Source organism: Mus caroli, chromosome 9, assembly GCF_900094665.2.
Source record: "Mus caroli chromosome 9, CAROLI_EIJ_v1.1, whole genome shotgun sequence".
NCBI classification, from domain to species: Eukaryota; Metazoa; Chordata; class Mammalia; order Rodentia; family Muridae; genus Mus; species Mus caroli.
In genome coordinates, this window is record NC_034578.1 from 104221136 (window position 1) to 104245566 (window position 24431).

The 24431-nt window shown below is 51.7% G+C and overlaps 2 protein-coding genes across 2 annotated transcripts in view; both read left to right on the forward strand.

The window, feature by feature from the left end:
- Positions 1–1039: 1039 nt before the first annotated feature.
- Positions 1040–13093, forward strand: LOC110301545 (cytochrome b-c1 complex subunit 1, mitochondrial). Its single transcript, XM_021172044.2, has 13 exons — positions 1040–1174; positions 1403–1543; positions 6281–6367; positions 7648–7777; positions 8298–8496; positions 8955–9034; positions 10497–10612; positions 10779–10922; positions 11050–11210; positions 11324–11409; positions 12013–12101; positions 12407–12482; positions 12902–13093. Exons 1-13 carry the CDS (start codon positions 1106–1108, stop codon positions 12964–12966), a joined length of 1443 nt encoding a protein of 480 aa, XP_021027703.1. The 5' UTR covers positions 1040–1105; the 3' UTR covers positions 12967–13093.
- A 4195-nt stretch (positions 13094–17288) lies between these two features.
- Col7a1 (collagen type VII alpha 1 chain) overlaps positions 17289–24431 on the forward strand; it is a 31161-nt gene continuing 24018 nt past the window's right edge. The window contains exons 1-20 of the mRNA XM_029481743.1: positions 17289–17376; positions 17881–18061; positions 18745–18904; positions 18993–19086; positions 19179–19340; positions 19442–19605; positions 19683–19812; positions 19916–20032; positions 20116–20262; positions 20348–20464; positions 20542–20691; positions 20769–20897; positions 21648–21791; positions 21880–22005; positions 22108–22251; positions 22753–22872; positions 23011–23154; positions 23464–23589; positions 23692–23838; positions 24047–24169. Of these exons, the coding sequence (XP_029337603.1) occupies positions 17289–17376; positions 17881–18061; positions 18745–18904; positions 18993–19086; positions 19179–19340; positions 19442–19605; positions 19683–19812; positions 19916–20032; positions 20116–20262; positions 20348–20464; positions 20542–20691; positions 20769–20897; positions 21648–21791; positions 21880–22005; positions 22108–22251; positions 22753–22872; positions 23011–23154; positions 23464–23589; positions 23692–23838; positions 24047–24169 (2713 nt within the window). The remainder of the gene's footprint in view (positions 17377–17880; positions 18062–18744; positions 18905–18992; positions 19087–19178; positions 19341–19441; positions 19606–19682; positions 19813–19915; positions 20033–20115; positions 20263–20347; positions 20465–20541; positions 20692–20768; positions 20898–21647; positions 21792–21879; positions 22006–22107; positions 22252–22752; positions 22873–23010; positions 23155–23463; positions 23590–23691; positions 23839–24046; positions 24170–24431) is intronic.

Consider the following 24431-nt stretch of genomic DNA (forward strand, 5'->3'; position numbering starts at 1 on the left):
TTCATATTATTGTTCCTCCTATGGGGCTGCACACCCCTTCAGCTCCTTGGGTCCTTTCTCTAGCTCCTTCATTGGGGACCCTGTGCTTCGTCCAATAGATGGCTGTGAGCATCCACTTCTGTATTTGTTAGACACTGGCAGAGCCTTTCAGGAGACAGCTTTATCAGGCTCCTGCCAGCTAGCTCTTGTTGGCATCCACAATAGTGTCTGGGTTTGGTGGTTGTTTATGGGATGGATCCCCAGATGGGGCAGTCTCTGAATGGTCATTCCTTTAGTCTCTGCTCCAAACTTTGTCCCTGTAACTCCTTTTTATTGTTTGTTTTTTGTTTTTTTGTTTTTTTGTTTTTTTTTTTTTTTTGGATGGTTGGTTGGTTGGTTGCTGCTTGTGGACGTTGTACATCGTGGTGCGCACTAGGCTCCGCACCACGATGTACAACGTCCACAAGCAGCTGACATTCAATACTACTTTGGCAATATATTATTAAACGTCTTTCTTTTTTTTTTTTTTTTTTTTTTTTTTTTTTTTTTTTTTTTTTTTTTTTTGAGACAGGGTTTCTCTGTGTAGCCCTGGCTGTCCTGGAACTCACTTTGTAGACCAGGCTGGCCTCGAACTCAGAAATCCGCCTGCCTCTGCCTCCCGAGTGCTGGGATTAAAGGCGTGCGCCACCACGCCCGGCTTAAACGTCTTTCAAGTCAACCATTTAAGCATATTTTATTCTTTTAAACTAACTTTAGTGGACACCTTCTTGCACAGACAGGCAAGTGCTTTAGCCCTTGGGCTCAATTGTGCCTAGCCACTGTCCTTCAGGTCTCAGAGCTGCTGCTGGCGTACAATGCATCTCCCGCAGTTGCACACCGCCTCCCTCAGGTGGAAGAAGGTGATGAATGGAACCAGTCTCAGATGGGACCAGATGAAGGTCCCCAAGCCGGTTGATAAATGTCCCTAGAGGCACACGGACCAATTGACAACATGCGATCAATTCTTGCTAACGTACTGGCTGCCCAACAGGGGGCGACCGAGCACCAAGTCTTCCTTACAGCGCCTGCGCCTCAGACTCCGCTCTGCGCATGCGCAGCGCGGCTCTACACTGACGGAAGTTAGAAGATGGCGGCGTCCGCAGTCTGCCGAGCGGCCTGCTCCGGGACGCAAGTGCTACTTCGCACCCGCCGCTCGGTGAGGTGGCAGCGAGACGTTGGGCTGCAGGGCCCAGGGCTTTCGTACTCAGATGAGGAGCAAGCTGTCTCTATAGTGGCGGGTCGGAGTGGGGAGGTCGCGGGGGTCAGGGCCGTGGGAAGGTCATGGCGGAGGGCGGGGATGGGTATCTGCTCGGGCTTGGGTTTGAGAGCCGAGGTCCCAGAGGCTTGGCGAGCAGTTCTTGCAATGGTCGCCTTCTCCCTTTAGCCGGCCCTGCTGAGGTTACCTGCCTTGCGGGGTACCGCAACCTTCGCCCAGGCCCTCCAGAGCGTGCCGGAGACCCAGGTCAGCATCTTGGACAACGGGCTGCGTGTGGCCTCGGAGCAGTCCTCGCATGCTACCTGCACGGTAAGTGTGCGCCAGTCCTCTAGGTGAGGCCCGCCGTGTTGTCCTAGGTTGGGATGTGACCTTGGGCTCCAGTCTTACATGTTTTGGGTGGAGACTGGCTTACTGCCGGGGCTTATCCCTGTACCTGACTTCAACCCTGCCTTAACTTCACGGCAGCCACCTGCCAGCCAACATTATGATGCTTGCCAAAGATGGGGCCGAATTCTCCTCCAGATTTTCGTTCTACCAACCCAAGAGAAGTGATTATTCTCTTGCCACGAAAAAGAATGAGACTTCACAGATTGAGGTTATTTACAGAAAGACACCCAGGTCTATTAGACTCACCACCTAGGCTATGTAATTTGTAGACTTAACCAGGAATGCACTTCAAGAAATGCCTCTGAAGGACGGAGAAGATGGCTCAGTGGGTAAAGAGCTTGGTACTCAAGCTTCGGGATCTGAATTTGGAGTCCTCAATGTTGTGATTTAGGTCTAACACCAATACTCTGAGGGGTGGAGACTAGTGTGTCTAAGCCGGTCTTACTTTTACCTACATGAGTGGCTTACTCACATGTGTGTATGTGCACCATGTCTGTACATAATGCCCGTGGAGGTCGGAAAAGGACATTAGAACCCCCAGAACTGGAGTTACAGGTGGTTGTGAGCCACCGTGTGGGTGCTGGGAATTGAACCTGGGTCCTGTGGTCCTAATCCTACACCATCCTATCCCACGTACACATACGTAAAAGTAAATTTTTTTTTCTCCTTTTTTTTTTTCTTTTTTTGAGATAGGGTTTCTCTGTGTCATCTTGGCTGTCCTGGAACTCACTCTGTAGAACAGTCAGGCCTCGGACTCGGAGATCCATCTGCCTCTGCTCCCCAAGTGCTGGGAAAAAAGGCATGGGCCTCCAATGCCTAGCTCAGAAGTAAGGATTCTTAAAACCAAAAACAAAAGGTTTAAGTAATCAGAAAAAACACCCAGTTTCTTCTGCCTTCCACAGATATTTGTGTGGTGGCGCTTGCACACACGAAAGAAATGCCTCTGAAAGACTGGGAGACGTAACTTGGGTGGAGCCTTTGTCTACTGAGTGTAAAGCCATGAGCTTTATAGCACTGAAGGAAGAAAAGAGTACCTTTGGAGATTACAGTGAATTGGATGCTCTTTGGTTAGGAGGGCTGGCCGCTCTGGCACAGGACCAGATTTCAGTTCCCAGCAGCTTTATTGGGCAGCTTCTAACCACCTGTAACTCCAGCTCCAGGAGATCTGACACTTTCTTCTGGCTTCTCTGGGTACCTGTGTACGCTGGTACACAGAAACACAAATACTTTATTTAAAATTGCAAATTGGCCAGGAGAATTGACTCTGGCTTATAGTACTTGTTCTCTTTCAGAGGACCTGGCTTCCATTCCCAGCACCCACGCAGTGGCTCACAGCCAGCTGTAACTCCAGTCCCAAGGGATCCTGTACCCTCTTCTGACCTCCATAGGCACTAAGCACACATATACATACACATAGGCAAAATACTCATCCACATAAAATAATGAGTGTAGAAGTTGGAAATCTTCAAAATGGAGTCAAGAATTGAAATCTTTACTAGGTGTGTGAGAAAACTCCCAAGAACCAATCCTCCCAACACACTTAGTAGGGTTAACTTGTTTTGTTTTATAGTTTTTTAATACAGGGTTTCTCTGTGTAGCCCTGGCACTCTAGTGTTCTGGCACTCTCTGTAGATCAGGTTAGCCTCAAACTCACAGAGATCTGCCTGCTCCTGATTCCCGAATGTTATGAATGTGTGCACCACTGCCTGCCTAGGGTTATATGTTTTTGCTGTCTGATTCTTTCCTTTTTCTAGGAACAATTAATGACTTGTGATATAATTGTTATCAAACACAGGATATGGCGGGAAGTAATTTCCTTGATGTGTGGAACCTAGATGAATAGACTCAGAACCTACTAATGAAGCTTAGGAAGTCCTGCTCTATTCCACAGATGCTGCGGTACCATGATTATGCTTCCATTACAAAGAAAGGATGGTTAAAAGTCAAAGGATACTGTGGGTTGTAGTCTAAGATGATAGACTTAAGGTGAAGGTTTGGGGCTAGAGAGATGGCTCAGTGGTTAGAGGCACTGGCTGTGCAATCAGAAGAGCTGGAGTCCACAGCCCAGCGCTTAGGGAACAAGGTGGGAGTCCTGCAAGTGGAGGATGCGGTGTACCTTCTGGCCACCATGTTCACACAGGCACCCGCACCTACCCACAGGTCACATACATTCGTACACAAAGTAAAGGGCACGCTTATCTGAGGTTACCTGACACAGTGATGTATCAGCATCTGTTTGCAAAGCCTGTGAAAATTTTACGTTAGCTGTGAACACCATGTGGGTAAGTAGTGTGTTTCACAGCATGGCAGGAGAGCATTCACGAGTCTTGCATCCCTGTAATCCTATTGCTTGAGAGGTGGGGGCAGCAGGATCAGGAGTTCATGGCCGTCATCACTACAGAATGATGATCAGGGCATCATATATGAACTGATTGGCACCCTGTCTCAGAAAAGAAAAAAACACAAAAGAATATTAAGACTCACACTTCTTAAGTAGAAGCAGGTGGGTCTCTTAGTTCAAGGCCAGCCAGGGCTACATAGTAGATGATGTCTCAAACATTGAAAGGAATATTAACATTGCTCTTCTGGAGCATGGTGAGGATATGTGTGTGTAGAGCTAGCTCGTGAGTTAAAAGCTTGCAGGGCTTTGCAGAAGACTCGAGTTCTGTTCCCAGCACCCACTTCAAGTGGCTCCTGATTGACTGGAACTCCAGCTCCAAGGGCTCTCCACAGACACTTACTAGTGTGCACATACTCATGGCATATCCCCACTTAAGAAGATGCGTACATTGGGTGGAAGGAGGACACTTAGCGTTTAATATGTTTTTTTGTTGTTTTTAATTTTATTTATTTTATATATATGAGTAGCTGTCTTCAGACACACCAGAAGAGGGCATCAGCTCCCATTACAGATGGTTGTGAACCACCACGTGGTTGCTGGTGGGAATTGAACTCAGGACCTTTAGAAGAGCAGTTTGTGCTCTTAACTGCTGAGCCATCTCTCCAGCCCTTTTTTTTTTTTTTTTAAAGATTTATTTATTGTTATAACTAGTTACACTGTAGCTGTCTTCAGCTGCACCAGAAGAGGGGTCAGATTTCATTCCCAGTGGTTGCTGGGATTTGAATTCAGGACCTTCGGAAGAGCAGTCAGTGCTTTTACCTGCTGAGCCATCTCACCAGCCCCACATTTAATATGTTAAATGTATAAGTGACTAAAACTTCTTTTAGGTCTGAAAGTATACATCAGTGATAAAGTAATTGCTAAATATTCATGGGGCTTTGCATGTAATCACCACTGCTGAAATACGATGGAGTGGTATTGAAGCCAGGCACTGTGGTGTGTGCCTGTAGTCACACGTGTTTGAGAGGTTAAGAGATGAAGGTTGCTTTGACACAGAAGTTCAGGACCAGCTTAGCAATGTGGCCAGATCCATGTGGAGAAGAAGTTACTGGATCATGGGGCCATCCTTATAGGGTCTTACTATGAAAGTCGCCTTCCTCTTTGTTCTTGAGACAAGGTCCCACTATGTAACTGGCTGGCCTGGAACCTGCCTCTGGGAGGATTAATAGTGTTTTTCCACCACACCCTGTTTCAGTACCTTCTTAAAATGATGAAATACAAAGTAGCTAAGTCAGTAGCTTCTTCTACAGATAAAAGAATAAAACCATCAGAACAAAGGCAAGGGATAGGATATTGGGTTTTGTTTTGTTTTGTATTGTTTTGTTTTTGAGACAGGGTCTTGCTATGTTGGACAGGCTAACCTTGAACTCATAATCCTGCTTCTGCCTTCTAGAGTGCTAGGGTTACAGATATGGGACACCACACCTAGCTGGCACAAGATTCTTAAAATGTAGAAAACAAACTGTTGTCTGCAAATGATAGGCTTCATGCACAGAAGAAAATAGATTAACTAAAAATTATAGTTGTTGAACCAGGTAAATGGGTGCAGTTGAAAATAAGGCATGCTAGCAGGGTTGAAGAGATTGCTCAGTGGTTACCAGCACTGGCTGCTCTCCCAGAAGACCTGGGTTCAAGTCCCAGCACCCACATGGCAGCTCACAACAATCTGTAACTCCTGTCTCAGGGGGATCCGACACCTGCACACAGCTATACATGCAATCAAAACACCAGTGTACAAGCCGGGCGTGGTGGCGCACGCCTTTAATCCCAGCACTTGGGAGGCAGAGGCAGGCGGATTTCTGAGTTCGAGGCCAGCCTGGTCTACAAAGTGAGTTCCCAGACAGCCAGGGCTATACAGAGAAACCCTGTCTTGAAAAACCAAACCAAACCAAACCAAACCAAACCAAAACACCAATGTACATAAAAATAAATTATTTTTAAAAGAAAATAAGGCAAGGGGATTTCTGTGAGTTCAAGGCCAGATGCTTCAAAGATTAGCACCAGAAATGTTCCTGGATGTTTCTGATAACCCGTGAGGGAATAGGGCAGGTAAAAGAGGTGTGGCAGTATGATTAGTCATTTGGCTCCTTCCCCGTATCTGTGACCCTCTTGTCCCTCTGATTGTAGGAGTCTTAATGGAGCAGCTCTCCCCCACATTACCATCATTGAGGGCTTACGTGAAACCTGTGTTGTTACTCGGGGTATGACCAGGAGCTAGACTGATGACTGGTTCCGTTTGTGGGTGCTCTCTTGTCCAGGTGGGAGTGTGGATTGACGCTGGCAGTCGCTATGAGACTGAGAAGAACAATGGAGCAGGCTACTTTTTGGAACATCTGGCTTTCAAGGTGAGTCTCATAAAGTCCATGTTTCCCTCAGATTAGGGCTTCCTGTCTCAAAGGCCAACGATCTAAAAATTAGTCTCCTGATCGTGGACCTTTTGGGGCATGGTCTCTGGCTATCCTTCTGGAAGGAGCCAAATGTTCTTGTGAGTGAGTGCTTATCTGATGAGCCCTGTGTAAGGTCAGTTTATCACAGCAGGGAAATACAGAGGCTGGAACTTAGAACAGCAGTCACATCACATCCACAGTGAAGAACAGAGACACTGGCTGCAAGGATACCTGCCTGCCTGCCTGCCTGCCTGCTGCTTTATGCCCAGCTAACTGTCTTCAGTCTTAGATCGTTTAGAACCTGCTCTCTAGAGAATGGCGATTCCCATAGACTAAGTCCCTCCTTGAGATTCTCCACAGTGATTCTAGGTTGTGTCAAGTTGGTGGTTAAAACTAACCTTATCAGACTAGGTTTGTCATGTGCCTGAGCACGTGGAGGACTTAATGAACTCTCACATGTAAGCATATGCATTAAAACAAACTTGCAGGTGTGGTAATGCTTTCTTGCTTGTAAAATGTTACACTGTGTAGATTACCTACATCCCATAGTTAGAATGTAGAGGCCTGTGTGTGGTTTTCTATTTGTTTGTAAGTGGCAAAAAAGTTGAGGCAAATATATGGTGTGGAGGGATGTGGAGCCAGAATCAACAACCCATCCAGGTGTGTTGTCACAGACACTTGTGCAGGTGTAACGTATGCCATGAGGCAGCACTGTCAGAGAGTCCGATGCCTTACACACACATTGGACTAGGGCCGGTTTACAGAAGTGGCTGCTAACTACATGAGTGAGTAGCATGGTGGGGCACACGTGTGGAGATTATCTGACCATGGCTGTCGGTAAAGAGAACATGTAGTGCTGGAAAAGATAGGCTGTTGGGTAGCTCTGGTTGCTAGGCAACACTTGTTGCAGCTGTGCTGTTTCTCCTGTCACTGACTGTCTCCATCCATTGGTCCATGATGCTGTCTGCTCAGCTGAGGGCCTATTTAATGTAATGAATACAGACTGCTAAAGGAGGTATATTTGGGTTTCAAAGGAGCGCATTGAAGGCGGGCTCCTGTATGCTGTGACTCCTGGTTGGATGTATACCATGTACTTACCTATTGTATCTCCTGGAACTGGGGTTATGGATGGTTGTGAGCCACTATGTGGGTGCTAGGAATGGAACCTGGATCCAAGTGACTTAGCCACTGAGCCATCTCTTTAGCCCTTGATTGGTCCTCTTGATGTCTGATTCCAGGGAACAAAGAATCGGCCTGGCAATGCCTTAGAGAAGGAGGTAGAGAGTATTGGGGCTCACCTTAATGCCTACAGCACTCGGGAGCACACTGCTTACCTCATCAAGGCACTGTCCAAGGACCTGCCAAAAGGTAATGCCTGGAAGAAGGTGTGGGCACAGGGCAGGTCTCCAGGGATGCAGAAGCCAGGCACCTAAGAGCTCTAGGACTGTCTGCAGAATTGGACTTACCCATGGGGCTATGGCCTTGTTGCAAGTGTACAACAATGGGAGGTGCCAGGCTTAGGATTTTACACCGACATTATCTCTACTTGGCACCTAAATATGTCGGTTTTTAAACTGTTTAAATCCTGTGTGTGCGTTGGTGTGTGTGTGGTCACAGGTAACTTGCAGGAGTCTGTTCCTTCTTTGTGCCATGTGGGTTCTGGCACGCAGACTCGGTTTATCCGGCTTAGAAGCAAATGCCCTTACTCATTGAGTCAGCTCTTCAGTTTTTTTGAGACAACAGACCATTATGTGCCCCACATTGGCTTTGAGCTCACTCTACCCCTGGCTGTTATTGAACTCCTAGTAATCCTCCTGCTTTGGTTCCCCGAAAGTTGGGATTAGGGGTGTGCACCATCATGCCTGTTAACACGTCCTTGTGTGTCCAGTTGTGGAGCTCCTGGCAGATATCGTGCAGAACAGTAGTCTGGAAGACTCACAGATCGAGAAGGAACGAGATGTGATCCTGCGGGAGATGCAGGAAAATGACGCCTCCATGCAGAACGTGGTCTTTGATTACCTGCATGCGACAGCGTTCCAGGGCACACCTCTAGCCCAGGCTGTGGAGGGGCCCAGTGAGAACGTCAGGTGAGAGCTGGATGAGATTGTGTAATGTGCAGCTTTTACATGTCCCCATCAGCCACGTGCCTTTAGGTTGTCTGTCTGTTGTTTGTTTTTCTAATTTATACAAAGTTTGAATTGCCGTCTCACCCTATGACCCTGTTAGCTCTGGGATTTTCACTGGAGTCTTGGGCTCTGTTTATGGTCTTTCCATGCATGTCCTGACATTCTGGGGGAGGGAACATGTAGCTGTCGCTCTGGTGGGGAGTGTGCCGTGAGGAGTGTATAGCAGCAGAATCAGGTGCCTCTTCAGAGCCCACATCAGCTCACACCTTCCCTGGCTCCTCTCTGGGTCCTGAAGGGGTAGGTGACAGAGAAGGGATTGAGAGGCGGGCTCTGTTAAAGCCTGACTCTTCTCAGCTACGTTTTATGTGACTCAGCTTGCTGTGCAGTGAGAGCAGCTGACTCGGGTGCATGTCTTGCAGGAGGCTGTCACGCACAGACTTGACTGACTACCTCAACAGACATTACAAAGCCCCCCGGATGGTGCTGGCTGCAGCTGGAGGTGAGGTTTGCTGAAGCCCTGGACCGGGAGGGGATGGGGGCGAACTTTGCTTATCATGCGTAGATCTTCTGGTTCTGAACATAGAGGACTCCAGGGATATCTGTTCTTGTCCTGTTGTTAAGGTATGTAATTCTTCTTGTATGCTTAGAGATAGGATCTGGACACCACTGGAGCTGGGCATACAGGGGTGCTCCTTCTCCAGGACATGCCTCAGTTTGACTTTCAGCTCCTGCCTAGGCCACAAACCTCTCTTAGCCTCACCTAGTCCTAGAATACCATTTGAGGGCCAGTGGAGGACATATGGGCTTATTTTGATAGCCTTGCTATTGGGTGTCACAGATGTTGGCTCTGTGATAATGTACATTTGATGGTGACTGGGGCCACCTTAAAAGGGAAGCGCAGAATTATAGCATCGATTTTAACGGGAGCTTAGAAGTAGATGGGGAGCATACATCATTCAATCAGATTTCTGAAGGGTGGAGTTGTCTGTTTAGTGGGGGACTTGGGCCAAGGGGAAATATATATGCTAAGGCTTGCTCTGCTGCTGGGTGGAGTCAGAGTAAGGCAAACGAACTAGGGAACTAGGGAGTCGTGTGTGTGTGTGTGTGTGTGTGTGTATAGGGGGGTATGTTGGGGCGGGGGTGGACATCCAAGGACAGCTTGTGGGAGTTGGCTCTTCCCATCTACCATGTGGCTCTTGGAATCAAATTCAGTTGTTAGACTTGACAGCAGGTGCCCTTACCTGTTGAGTTATGGGTTGGCCCGGAGATTTATTTGGATATATTTTTTTATTTATGTGACTGTGTGTGTCTGAGTCTATATGCCACAAGCATGTTGGTGCTCATGGAGGCCAGAAGATGATGTTAGATCCCCTGGAGTGAGTTACATGAAGCTGTGCCCTACCTGACGTTGGTACCGGGAACTGAACTCAGGTCCTCTGGAAGAGCAGGAAGTTCTCTTAATTGCTGAGCCTTGTCTCCAGCCCCACTTTAATTTTTGATGGCACCTGAGGCAAGAGCTCTAACCACTCAAATATCCTCCCATTTTTTAACATAATTTTTAAAAGATTTACTTATGTGTATGCATGTCTTGCCTGCCTGAATGTCTGTACCACATGGGCATGGTATTCACAGAAGTCAGAAGAGGGCATCAAATCTGGAACTAGGGTTATAGATGGCTGTAAACCACCTTGTAGGTGTTTGGAACCAATCCCTGATCTGAGAGAGCAAGTGCTCTTAACTGCTGAGCTGTTTCTCCAGATCCCCCACCTCCAAGTCTACTTTAAGATTCTGTGTGCCTAAGGCCATGGGCTGTTTTGCCCTGAGGCCTGTCTTGCCTTTGAGACACTGTCTATCTTGGATCATCTCCTCCTCCTCTTCTGATGCCCTGTGTGTTTCTGTTCCTGTCTTGACTTCTCCCTTTGCTTAGGCTGAGCGACCACTGACCCCTCTGTTCCCCACAGGTGTGGAACACCAGCAGCTGCTGGACCTTGCCCAGAAACACTTCAGCAGTGTCTCCCGAGTATATGAAGAAGATGCCGTACCTGGTCTAACTCCATGTCGCTTCACTGGCAGTGAGGTGTGTTGCCTGGTAGCAGGGTTGGTGCTCTGAGCAAGGGAGGATCCTTGAGCACATGGTTGTCTTTGCAGTGTCAGATTCCTCAGGACATTGGCAAGGGGTCCAGCATCTCCCATCCTTTCTGTTTTCCCAGGAGGCCTCTCAGCCCTGACATGTGTTGTTTCAGATCCGCCATCGCGATGACGCCCTGCCTTTGGCCCACGTGGCCATTGCAGTAGAGGGACCTGGCTGGGCTAACCCAGACAACGTGACCCTCCAAGTGGCCAATGCCATCATAGGCCACTATGACTGCACTTACGGTGGTGGAGTGGTAAGTACCAGGAACAGCCATTGGGACTTGCCCTCAGCAGAGGATGCTGGGTTGCGGTTTATGAGTTATGGAGCTTAGGGTATGTGCCACAGATATGAGGGATGCTTCTGATCCTTGCCTCTGGCAGCACCTGTCGAGCCCGCTGGCTTCCGTTGCTGTGGCTAACAAGCTTTGCCAGAGTTTCCAGACCTTCAACATCTCCTACTCTGATACTGGGCTGCTGGGCGCACACTTTGTCTGTGATGCCATGAGTATCGATGACATGGTCTTCTTCCTGCAAGGCCAATGGTGAGTCTCAGTTCAGTGCTGCAGCCTGAGACACGGGTCATTGCCGGGGACACTGTGTCTCTCTCAGCACGAGCGTCACTTCAACCCCACCCCCACCCTCCTACTTGCTTTAGGATGCGCCTGTGCACCAGTGCTACAGAGAGTGAGGTGACTCGGGGCAAAAACATCCTTAGGAATGCCTTGGTATCTCATTTGGATGGTAAGTCCTGCATTCTCTAGAGAGGGATCCAGCATATCCCAGCAGGGACTGTTGTGACTCAAGCTGTAGTGTGGCCATGTTTAGAAAGGAGAACCATGGCATGTGTGGTGTTTCACCCTTGTAATTCCAGCATTTGGAAGATAAGCCAGGAGGATCCGGAGTTCACGCTTACCCTTAGCTACAGAGTGAGTGCAGGACCAGATGATAGTATAGGGGACCTTATCTTAAGAAGAAGAAGCTGAGCAATTCCAGCACTCTGGAGTCAGAGGCAGGAAGATCTTTGTGTGTTAGAGAGGCCAGCTTGGTCTACTTATCAAATTCCTGGCCAGTTAAGGCTACATAGCAAGACCTTGTCTCAAAAGAAAACAAGAAGAAAAAGAGGGAGGGAAAGAAGACCACAGATCCCCTGCCACCCCAGATGTGGGTGTTTGGAGCTTCAGGTGCAAGTGGGGCTAGCCCCGGTCAATAGCGCACTACTGTTGTTATTGGCAGGTTGTTGTGGAAACGAGGGTTGTGGTCTGGGGTCAGGGCATGGTTCTAGAGGTCTTTGGGGGTCCGAGATTGAACCGAGCAGATCTATAAGCTTTTCCACTTCTCTTGAAGGCACCACCCCTGTGTGTGAAGACATTGGTCGCAGTCTCCTGACTTATGGCCGCCGCATCCCTCTGGCTGAGTGGGAGAGCCGGATTCAGGTAATTGGACCTCTGGAAGAGGGTCTGGAGCCTTAGGCTGGTGGGCCTCTGCAGAATTGGAGTTGGAATTTGACATATTAAAAATTGTTCCCATAAGCATCTGTTATCCAAGGCAGCTGCCATTTGCAGGGGTGGGGGTAGAGAGATACTGAGGGCTGTGGACAGGCAGGGAGAACCCTGCACACTCGCCCCTTTGGGAGAGGAACAGCTCCAAAGAACAAGTAGATGTGGGTTGGCTTAAGGAGGCGCCGGCTAAGGGGGTGCCCAGTACCTGCTACTCCTGTTCTCTCTGCCTCCCTCTGCAGGAGGTGGATGCCCAGATGCTGCGTGACATTTGCTCCAAGTACTTTTATGACCAGTGTCCAGCAGTGGCTGGCTATGGTAGGTAGTCTAAAGGTCTGTCCTCTGTCATTCTCCTCAGGCCCCCTCCCCATCTCTTCCCCCATTCTCAGCTTATACTTCAAGAAGGAAGTTGGGGCTCTCTCCAGTAACCGGCTGCCAGAGAGTTCTTTTTCAGAAAACCTGTCCAAACAGTTCCCAACTCCCTGCCAAGCTACTTCCATTAATACCCCACCCATCCCCAGCCCACCAGGTAACAGGTACCCTGCATGTGGGGTGGGGCTGCCAGGCCAGAGCATGAAAGGACAGGCTCTGCACCTGGGGAATGTGTTCCTCCTCCTTTCACTCAAAGCCTGGCTTGTGCTGCTCTGGGCAGCCACTCTGAGCTGGGTGTGGCACGGGGCCAGGTGTCCCTGTGCAGGCCAGGCACTCCACCCTGACTCCCCGCCTTATCCCCACAGGCCCCATCGAGCAGCTCCCAGACTACAACCGGATCCGCAGTGGCATGTTCTGGCTGCGCTTCTAGGCAGGAAGTCTGCGCAGGCAGGCAGGAGGGTGGGGCCGGGCACCCGGGGTCCCTGCCACAGACATACCACTACTGCTGCTGCTCAGCTGTGTGCAGCCAGTTACCGCCAATAAAGCCCTATTGAGAACTGTGTTGTCCTTCCTTAGGATTGGCATGGAATCCATTGGGAGCAAAGACTTCCCTCACGTTCTGCACCCTCTCAATCCTTCGGCCTTCCCATAGTCTCATGTGTCCTCAGCCAGGGGCAAGCGTGGAGGCTGCAGCAGAGGCCGGAAGCCTTTGATGCTTGCCGGGAGTTTGCCCAGATGTTTCCACTCAGCTACATGGGGGACATTCCTCATCCAGCTTGTCCCAGGAATGGGATGTGGGAGTTATGGAAACTACAGACCCAGCCTGTACCCTGTTGAGGTCCCAGTGTGGAAATTAGGAACTTATGTGGGAAAACCCTCACTGAAGACTTGAGAGCCACCCTCTGGTGGGTGGAGCAGGAGGGGCCACTAGTGTCCCAGAGGAAGCTGCTCCCGAGTGTTTACTGTGGGTTATAGAGAGGATAGCCTGGAGCACAATGTTCTGATTTGGTTTCCAACTGCTGTCTGGACAGGCAAGGCAAGAATCCTTTGCCTCTATTTGCCGCTGACTCAGGCTCCAAGAATAGCCCTGAGCTCAGTGGGGCCCAAGCCCACTCCCTCCTCTAGGTCTGTCTGTCCCAGGCAAGTCGGGAGCTGTTGTCCTAGAGATCCCTTCCCCATGTTCTAGAGGCAGCCAGGACCTAGCCAGCCATCTCCTGATGAAGGAAGCCCTCGGTTGCTTTATGCTTCTGCCACTCCTCGGAGCTCTGATCTGGGAGAATGTGGGGTGCCAGGCCTCACTCCTGTGCTCCCCAGGCTTCTGGGAGAGCCCTGAGGAGGCCTGTGTGGAAGGTGGGAGCAAAGGGTCTGAGCCTCTTGAACTTTCTGGCTGGTGAGTGAGCTGGAGTCTAGGCCAGTGTGTTAAGAGGGGCTCTTTGTTAAGAGAAGTCTCCCAGCACCCTCTTGTAAAAGTGCCAAACAAGCTTTGACTCTTGTCATTTGTCAAGGGGCATGCCATCCCTCTGTGTGACCATCTGGACTGCTAGGAAACACAACTCAGGTGGACCGAACCCTGGATTTGTGTGGAGATGGAGCAGCCATGTCTGAGAATGAGTGCCCAACCTACTGTGCTGGAATGAGATTTGATTTATTTATTTTTTGTTTGTATGTTTGTTTGTTTTACGAGACAGGGTTTCTCTGTGTAGCCCTGGCTGTCCTGGAACTCACTCTGTAGACCAGGCTGGCCTCAAACTCAGAAATCTGCTTGCCTCTGCCTCCCGAGTGCTGGGATTAAAGGCGTGAACCGCCACCACACCCGGCTGATTTTTTTTTTTTATTAGATATTTTCTTCATTTACATTTCAAATGCTATCCTCAAAGCCCCCTATACCCTCCCCCTGCCATGCTCCCCAACCCACCCACTCCCGCTTCCTGGCCCTGGCATTCCCCTGTACCGGGGCATATGATCTGTGCAAGACCAAGGGCCTCTCCTCCCATTGATGGCCGACTAGGCCATCCTCTGCTACATATGCAGCTAGCGACACAGCTCTGGAGGGTACTGGTTAGTTCATATCGCTGTTCCTCCTATAGGGCTGCGGACCCTGAGATTTGGTTTCTAAGCTAATATCTGACCCCAAAGGCTACAAATACCAACATGCCAGGCATGAGAGGGGCTGCTGGGAGTTTCTGGGTTCCTTGCATTCTGAGCCCGGGTTCTTCTGAAGAGAAGTAACTTGGGAGGAGCTGTGAACTAGCATGGGGACCTGGGCTACATGTCTGTGGGAATCCCAGTGAGCCAGGTTAGGATGGGGCCTTATGAGAGGTGGAGGGAGCTGAGGAAGTACAAGGCTGGCAGTATTCCCCGTAGTACTGGGAGAGACAGGGAAGTGTGGGTCAGAGGTCACCCTGCCCAGTTCTGGTGAGGAGTTTGGAGGTACTGAAGATGAAATGGGATGTGGGCCTGGTTGGAGACATGATGCCATCTGGCAAAACATGACTGAAGCCAGGGAAACACGAGAGGAAAAAGGTCACACTATGGGACCTCCACGGCCCTGATGGAAGAGCTGGAGGCAGGTACAGGTCTCTCCCACACTGTAGCCAAAGCTGCAGCCTTGCCAGGATGCTGCAGTCAAAGGGCCTTAGAGGGTCATACCTCTGTTGAGGAAGCTTTTGGCTGCTATATATAGACCTAGTCATCCCTAGCCTTCTACCTTCTCAGTAGATGCCTTTGACTCCATACTGAGCCTTTCCTGGGGGACACTCCAGCTCTAGTGAGGTTTGCCTTGATGCCATACTCCATACTCTCTCTTTTTTTTTTTAAGATTTATTTATTATATGTACATCAGTAATACCAGAAGAGGGCATCAGATGCCATTACAGATGGTTGTGAGCCACCATGTGGTTGCTGAGAATTGAACTCAGGACCTCTGGGAGAGCAGCCAGTGCTCTTAACTGCTGAGCCATCTCTCCAGCCCTGATGCCATACTCTAAGTTGGGCCTCCCATCTTTCCTATAGGCCAGGCTCACATATACATGTATGTTCATACCATCCATGCCACAGTCACCCTGTTGTTACCCACCTTGGCTGTGAGAATATGCCTGGTTCTCTACTGCCCTCGTCTGGAGCATACCACCTAGGGATGGGAGGCCCCAGGGACAATTCCGGGGAGACCTGGGTGTTGCAAAAAGGTTCAGGGACCCGTAAAGACACTGTGTCCTGGGATAGTTCTGAAAGTAGGGGTCTCCAGTGACAAGGAGAGCTGGAGCTTTCCTGACAACTGGGAAATTGAAACGCATGGTCCTCTGTGCCCTGAGGTTCGCCCATGCTAGAAAACTAAAAACCTGCAGCTGTCCCCATCTCCCCACTTAGCCTGTGGATCTGCGGGAGGTTGCAGGGCCAGGCATATTGGAAGCAGCCATGGTGAATGAGGGGATACTTTCTGGTCTGTGCTGAACTGTACAGGACTGACTAGAAAGCAAAGGAAACAGGGCCCAAATGGGGGCTAGTTTTCTTAGGAGTGTCCCTCTATATTGATGACACCCGCCTAGTCACCATGAATGTATAACCAAAGGAAATCATTAGGAAAGAGGGCTTGACCTGTGACTGGCAATGACTGTCCACACGAAAGGATCAAGAGGGGGTCACATAGGGAGGGGAAAGTTAGATACCTTGAGGCAACAAGGAAAGGAGTGTCATGATGTGGCCCTGCCCTAGTCATGGTGTGGCCCTGCCCTAGTCAGGGAATTGAGTAGAACGGGTGGAGGGGATTCTTGCAGGTTCTAATGAAGCCAAGTAGATGGGGAACCTGGCCTGAATCGTGGACAAGCCTTGCCAGTGGGAACATGGGTATCAGGAGATGGATTCCTGAGAGATGAGCTGTCAGCATGGGTGGTCCATCCTTCCACATATGGACAACCTCCCTCTTTGCAGACACAGCTGGATGGCATCTGTCTAGGGTAAAAGACTCAGTAGGGAGTGAGGGGCATTGGGATGAACAAATATGAATACGCATGGCATAAGTTCTTTCTTCCAAAATGGGGAAGTGTTGCTTAGATCCAGCCCAATGGAATCTTGGGGTCCCTAGGATAGTCCCATAGTCTCCTGTTTGCTGGGGGCTGCTTTGCCTGTCATGAAGGTTAGGGTGGGGCACAGGAGGGCCACCAGACAGAAGCATGGCTGATTCACGTTTGTCATGATTGCGTTTGTCAGGACCTATAGCCTGAGGCTTTGTCTGGGCACCCCATGGGGTTGGGGGTGAGTCAGCGCCAGCTGCAGTATGCCCTACCATCAGGCTGCTACCCCTATGGTCTGCTGGAACCTGTCCACATTTCAGAGAGCAGCAATGACTTCATTGGTCACTCTAACTAGAAAGCAGTCAAGACTTGTAACCCTAAATAAGGTTGGGGAGCCCTTGAAGTGTCTGTCAAAACCCTGGGTGATTCCCAAAAGTCTTGGGACCTGACCTTGCCCTTATTTGCGTCATATCTTAAGTCCAGGAGAAGTGGGGTGGGGGAAGCGACCTCTGGGGAGGTGGGTGGGGGCGGGCCGCCAGGTCCCCGCCTGCTGCTCCGCCTCCTGGGATCAGGGACTTTTCTCCTCAGTGCCGGCAGGACTTGCTGCGGCGCGGGAGCAGGCTGACTCGCACAGGCAAGATCGGGACTTGGGGTGGCGGGTACTCGGTTTCCACCCGCCAAAGGCTTGGGAGACAAGGGACAGAGAGGTTGGGTTCCTGGCTGACTGTTTCTATCACTCAGGATGAGGCTGCGACTCCTGGTCGCTGCCCTCTGCGCTGCCGAGATCCTGGTGGGAGTGCCGGAAGTGTGGGCCCAGCCCAGAGATAGAGGTGGGCATCTTTCAGGGCTCTGCACCCTGTCTGTCACCTATGCATCTACTCAGACTTTATCCCTGACACCTTTCCACCGATGAGTCCCCCAAACTCTTCATGGATTCTTCCTAAACTCCCCGAATTCTACTCTGCATTCCCCAAATTGTCTCCTATCCCATATGGCACCCAAATTCTAGCTCTCTGGATGCAGGCTGATCCTCTGTCCTCTGCCACCGGGCAACAGTCCCTCCACGCTGATTTCAGCCCCGCAGCTACACCCCTGCTTGCAGGTTTTCTTCCCCCAAGGTGCTCCTGCCCTCCCTGAGGAGCTCTGTTCAGAGTCCCACTGCGGTTTCCTCCAACACTGGCAGAAATTACGCCTACCTGGACTCTACCTGGGTTTGCAGAGGAACATCAAGCCTATTGTCCTCCCAGTCCCCAAGTCCCAGGGGACCTCAGTGCCTAGAGGACGGTGGGTGGCTGTATTCCCTACAAGGTCATGATCCCTCCTCCCTGCTCCAGTGACCTGCACACGCCTTTATGCCGCTGACATCGTGTTCTTACTCGATGGCTCGTCGTCCATTGGCCGCAGCAACTTTCGAGAAGTGCGAGGATTCCTGGAGGGGCTGGTGCTGCCTTTCTCAGGAGCAGCCAGTGCACAGGGCGTCCGGTTTGCCACAGTGCAGTACAGTGATGATCCACAGTGAGTAGTCGGCGTGGGGTCAGGACTGTAGGCCCCAAGACCCCTTTCACAGGAACAGGCTCTGGAGAGCCCAGAAAGGCCCCCGCCAACACCACTTCTGGAGAGAGGTGGGGATAACTTGGAAGAGTGTTCTTGTCCCAAAACACCTCTCAGTCAGTGTCCTGGGGTTGTACTGGTGGGGGATACACAGGATGATTCCTGATCTGAGGGAGCAGAGTCCAGGAGCTCCAAGCGTTGGGCTCCTGGTGGAGTCTGCATGTTTGGGCTCTGCCAGCCCTTCAGCCCTCTGTTCATCAGAAATGCTTTGTCTGGCCAGTGACCACTGTCCTGAAACTGAGCCCTTCCTCCTACAATTATTTAATCAGATATCCTGCCCCCACACACACCACCACCCCTACCCCCACCACCCCAGCCTCAGGCTAGGGACCTTGAGGGTTCCAGGCTTGTTGAGGCTCAGTGACATTGCTATGTCAAGCAGCACCTGAGGAGGCTGCTAACGTGGACACTTCCGTGGTAGAGGGCTGGGCGGGGGGTGGGGTGTGTGTGTGTGTGTGTGTCTCAGAACCAAGGGTGCTCTTACCTCAGAGCTCATTCATCTCAGAGGTCTCATCTCAGAAGCAGGGCTGGAAGAGATCATGACACCCCTCCCCCCCCCCCCGTGCTACCTCGTTTCCTCCCCTCAGGACAGAATTTGGTCTGGATACACTTGGCTCTGGGGGTGACACCATCCGAGCCATCCGTGAGCTCAGCTATAAAGGCGGTAACACTCGCACAGGGGCCGCTCTTCACCACGTTTCCGACCGTGTCTTCCTGCCTCATCTAACACGTCCTGGCGTCCCCAAGGTGTTCCCTATAAACCTACCATGCCTGCAAATGTGACCCCAAAATAAATGTCTGAAACATCCCTGACTGCTCTTGGCACCCATCCCAGGTCTGCATCCTGATCACAGATGGGAAATCCCAAGATTTAGTGGACACAGCTGCTCAAAAGCTGAAGGGGCAGGGAGTCAAGCTGTTTGCTGTGGGTGAGAACCAACTTGAGGCGAGAGGTCTGTTGGAGTGGGGGACCATTCAGAGACTGTGTAAGCAACTGAGCCCTGCTTGGGCGTCACTTCAGGAATCAAGAATGCCGACCCCGAGGAACTGAAGCGTGTGGCCTCACAGCCAACCAGCGATTTCTTCTTCTTCGTCAATGACTTCAGCATCTTGAGGACCCTGTTGCCTCTCATTTCCAGGAGGGTGTGCACAACTGCTGGTGGTGTGCCTGTGACCCTGCCTTGTAAGTTTCTGCCCGTTCTGGGTACCCTGACCCCAGCCTGGGAGTGCCGACCTATGCACTCCTCACCCATGACCTGATACTGCCCCCAACCCCATTCGCAGCTGATGACACTCCATCTGGGCCCCGGGACCTGGTGCTCTCTGAACCAAGTAGCCAATCCTTGCGAGTACAGTGGACAGCAGCCAGTGGCCCTGTGACTGGCTACAAGGTTCAGTACACGCCTCTGACAGGGCTAGGGCAGCCGCTGCCAAGTGAGCGACAGGAGGTAAGGATATTAACAGTGACTGGTGGCTGCTATTAAGGACTTGGCTGGACAATGAGATGACCTCTGGCCCTGGGCAGGTGAACATCCCAGCTGGTGAAACCAGCACGCGACTCCAGGGTCTCCGGCCACTAACGGACTACCAAGTGACTGTGGTTGCCCTCTATGCCAACAGCATCGGGGAGGCCGTGAGTGGGACAGCTCGGACCAGTGAGCAATTCTGTCAACCTTTGACCCCATTCTCCTAACCACCCAGCCCCTAAACCCCTTCTTACTTTTGGCTTTACCAATCCCTGGTTGGGCCTTCCCTCAGCTGCCAAGGAAGGGCTAGAATTGAGCCTCCAGAACATCACATCGCACAGCCTCCTGGTGGCCTGGAGGAGGGTACCAGGTGCTAATGGCTACCGTGTAACATGGAGGGACCTCAGTGGTAAGTGAGAGCCATGGACTGACAAAGTTATTGATTCTTACATCTATAAGGCCCACTGAACCCTCTGTGTACTCGCATACAAGGTGGGCCAACCCAGCAGCAGGACCTCAGCCCTGGACAGGGGTCAGTGTTTCTAGATCACTTGGAGCCTGGCACGGACTATGAGGTGACCGTGAGCGCCCTATTTGGCCACAGCGTGGGGCCTGCCGCTTCTCTGACTGCCCGCACCGGTGAGGAGCCTGAGTCCCTTTTTCAGGCTGGGCTGGACAGGCACAGCAGGGTACGGAAGCCACTGATACCCATGTGCCCTGGCAGCATCTTCTGTTGAGCAAACCCTGCATCCCATCATCTTGAGCCCGACATCCATCCTCCTTTCCTGGAACTTGGTGCCTGAGGCCCGCGGCTACCGCTTGGAGTGGCGTCGTGAGAGTGGTCAGTGCGAGTGGAGAAAGCCGGGCGGGCAGGGTTTGGGGTTTGGCTTCGGCTCACCTGATCCTGCCATCCTGCAGGCTTGGAACCACCACAGAAAGTGGAACTGCCCCCTGATGTGACCCGCCACCAGCTGGATGGTTTGCAGCCAGGCACTGAGTACCGTCTCACGCTGTATACTCTGCTGGAGGGCCGTGAGGTGGCCACTCCTGCAACTGTGGTTCCTACAGGTAAGGGCTCTGTAGGTCTATACGTTATCCAGAAAGTCTAGTGACTGCAGCCAGCCTCATGTTCTCCTCTCTCGAAGGGCTAGAGCAGCTGGTGAGCCCGGTGATGAATTTACAAGCCATAGAACTACCTGGGCAGCGAGTGCGAGTGTCTTGGAACCCAGTCCCTGGGGCCACCGAGTACCGTTTCACTGTACGCACCGCCCAGGGTAAGGCAGAAGCAGCCTGAAAAGTCCCCTCATCCCGAAGTCCCAGCCTGCAGCACCCTCCCACCCTGACTTGGTTCCTACAGCCTCCTTCATCTTTTTGGCCATCTGCATCCCGAGAACTGTTGACCCCAGAACTGCCTCAGGGTCTGTCTTTCCTCTCCTCTACTCCAGCCTGCTCTTCAGTTGTCTATCTCCACTCTGCCCACACCCCTGCTGTGGCTCATCCATGTTGACCCCTACAGCTCTATGACCCACGCTCTGCTGTCCCTCTCTAGGGAGAAGAGGGCCCCCCTGTGGTCACTGTGGCTCAAAGTAGTCAGAGCCTGACTCAGTCACTTGATTCTTTGCCTGAGTGCTCCTTCAGTCTCTTACATTCCCACCACCTCCCCACTATGGATCCTCTAATACTGATCTTTTGCGTCCCCCAACGCCCACCCATCATCCTGTGTCAGTGTCTATCGGTGACTTGCCAACTTGCATCACTGGCACAGACTCTCATCATGCTATGTCCTAACGCCCTGTCTGTCACCCAGTGTCCCCATTCATTGGTGACCTCCTGTTATCCTGTGTTGCCATCATGGACCCCTTAGCCCCATGTCATTTTCTTTTACTGTTTTCCTCTCTCACTGCCCCTCCCCATCCAACCTCCCCATCTCCCACGATGTCTGGTAGCCTTGCCTATCACTGACTGCTGTTCTAGATCCCTGTGTGGTACTCACCCCCCTGCCTGCCCACCCTGCCTTTTCTCAGGGGTCGAGCGGACCCTGTTGCTTCCTGGGAGCCAGACAACCTTTGACTTAGATGATGTTCGAGCCGGGCTTAGCTACACGGTGCGGGTGTCTGCTCGAGTGGGTGCTCAGGAGGGTGATGCCAGCGTCCTAACGATCCACAGGGGTAAGCACCTTAGGAGACTTACAGGTGATGGCGACTGACTTGCTCCCTGTCCTCACACTGACCTTTCACCCCTATCTTTAACCTCCAGATCCAGAAGCCCCACTTGTTGTCCCAGGACTGCGGGTTGTCGCATCAGATGCAACAAGAATTAGGGTGGCCTGGGGACTTGTCCCTGGAGCCAGTGGATTTCGGGTCAGCTGGAGGACAGGCAGTGGTCAGTGTGGAGTGTGTGGGTTGTTTGCTGAGGGGAGCTCTCAGAGTGTGGAGGAGTAAGGGGACATGCAGAAACCAGGCTGCCATTTCTCTCTGATCCCAGGTCCAGAGTCCAGCCAGACGCTAACTCCAGACTCCACTGTCACGGACATCCTGGGGTTGCAGCCTGGCACCTCTTATCAAGTCGCTGTCTCAGCACTTAGAGGGAGAGAAGAGGGGCCCCCTGTGGTCATCGTGGCTAGAACTGGTCAGAGTCTGACCCGGCCCCCTGGCTCTTTGCCTCTTGTGCCCCTTAGACTTCTGAGGCCCCCTTAATGGTGTACATTTCCACCTTGAGTCCCAGCCCACCCATCCCTACTCTCGAGCCTTCCCCTTCATGTTCACCTGTCTCTCCCATGGCTCCCTGTCTTGCTGCTCGTCCCTCAGAACCTACCACTTCCTCCTTCCCCTTCTCCTCCTTCTCCTCTTCCTCCTTTGTTGGACCCAGCTCTCCTTGGACCTTTACTTTGTCCTTTGCCTGATGTCCTCATGGTCCCCTAATGCTTCCATAGACCCCTCTCAGTCAGACCTTGTCTTTCAGATTATTGCGACCTGACAGCTCGGCTTCCTACTGTAAAACCCCTCATTGCCCTTTTGTGAGGTCCCTGCCTCCTGTAAACACTCATAGCCTTCCCTTGCCAGATAGTTCCCCATCTTCTCCCATCAGACCTGCCTACGTTGCCAGATTCCCCGTTATCTCCCTCTTCAGATCCACTGGGCCCAGTGAGGAGAGTCCACTTGACTCAGGCTGGCAGCTCATCTGTCAGCATTGCCTGGACTGGGGTTCCCGGTGCCACAGGATACAGGGTTTCCTGGCACTCAGGCCGCGGTAGGAGGCAGGGGTTTAAGGAGGGCTGTGGGAGGAGGTTCTGAATACAGTGGAGGCTAAAGATTCTTTTGGGATCCAAGTGGAGCATTGGGCGGGCAGTCTGACAAGTCCTGGGGTTATCTCCATCCCTGATCCCAGGTCCAGAGAAATCTCTGTTGGTTTCTGGAGATGCCACGGTGGCTGAAATAGATGGGCTGGAGCCGGACACAGAGTATATAGTGCGTGTGAGAACCCACGTAGCTGGTGTGGATGGAGCCCCCGCCTCTGTGGTTGTGAGGACTGGTGAGTAGATCCCAGCCAGCTATTCCTTGGCTGACCCAGCCTGCTATGTCTTTCTGACTGCTGCCCCTGCTCAGTAACCTCCCTGTCCACCCTGAACCACCCAGGGTTACTGAGTGTCCGTTCATTCATGTTTGTGACCTTGGCCGTGCTACACTCCCCCTGAAACACTAACCTCCTCCCCTCAAAGTCCCTTCCACTGACCTGGCCACACTAACCTTGCCCAGCCTTCATTACCTATGCCTGCCTTGCTACTCTTGTTTCTGCTAGACACCCAGTGGCCCCTCACTTTTACCTTGCCTTTGTCCCTAGCTCCTGAGCCTGTGGGCAGTGTGTCGAAACTGCAAATCCTTAATGCTTCCAGTGATGTTCTACGGGTCACTTGGGTAGGAGTCCCTGGGGCCACATCCTATAAACTGGCGTGGGGACGTAGTGAAGGTAAGGCTCCAGGTCTCCATCCTTGTCCTTCCTGGCTACAAATGCCCTCTCTGCTAAGCTCCCCACACCCCCTAACTCTTAACTCTCTGCCGGCCTGGCCAGGTGGCCCTATGAAACACCGGGTACTCCCAGGAAACCAAGAGTCTGCAGAGATACGGGATCTCGAAGGAGGAGTCAGCTACTCCGTGAGAGTGACGGCGCTTGTTGGAGACCGAGAGGGTGCACCGGTGTCCATTGTCATCACCACACGTAGGAGGATGTTTGGGTTGGAAGAAGACTTGGAGTGAGGCTTGTGTTCAAGGGGTAGGGCTTTGGGGGAAGGATTTGTGCTGGTGTTGGAGAGGGATCAAGGATTTATAGTGAGCCTGTGTGGGTAAAGTCCGGGGAAGAAATGTATTCAGAGGGGTTGGTTAGCCTAGAGGGCAGAGCCTCCCTGATTGTGATGCTTTCTCTTAAGCGCCTGCGACCCCAGCACTTCTGGAGACTCTTCAAGTCGTGCAGAGTGGGGAGCACTCCTTGAGGCTGCGATGGGAACCAGTACCCGGAGCACCAGGCTTCCGTCTGCATTGGCAACCTGAGGGTGAGAGACAATGGAGGAGGGAGTTGGGACCAATTAAGAGAGAGGGCCTCTGGGCAAAGTTGCTGAAAGGAGTGGGCAGCCAGGTCTGCAGCATCAAAAGCATCAGGGGGCTTAATCAACAAGGTGGGTGGACGTAGTCAGCCTTGAGGAGATGTATCTGGTGAACAGGTTAAAGATGAATGAGAAAGATTGTTGGGAGAATGGATGTGATGGTTCAGCGCAGTTGGTGAGAGTCAGTGAGATGGGGACCTCCACCCCTGTT

Bases quoted from the DNA above. Each gene is read 5' to 3' on its own strand.
- LOC110301545 (XM_021172044.2), top strand. From the start codon at position 1,106: ATGGCGGCGTCCGCAGTCTGCCGAGCGGCCTGCTCCGGGACGCAAGTG. The intron at 7,778-8,297 runs GTAATGCCTGGA...TTGTGTGTCCAG, and splicing joins GTCCAAGGACCTGCCAAAAG to TTGTGGAGCTCCTGGCAGAT. The intron at 12,102-12,406 runs GTAATTGGACCT...CTCCCTCTGCAG, and splicing joins AGTGGGAGAGCCGGATTCAG to GAGGTGGATGCCCAGATGCT.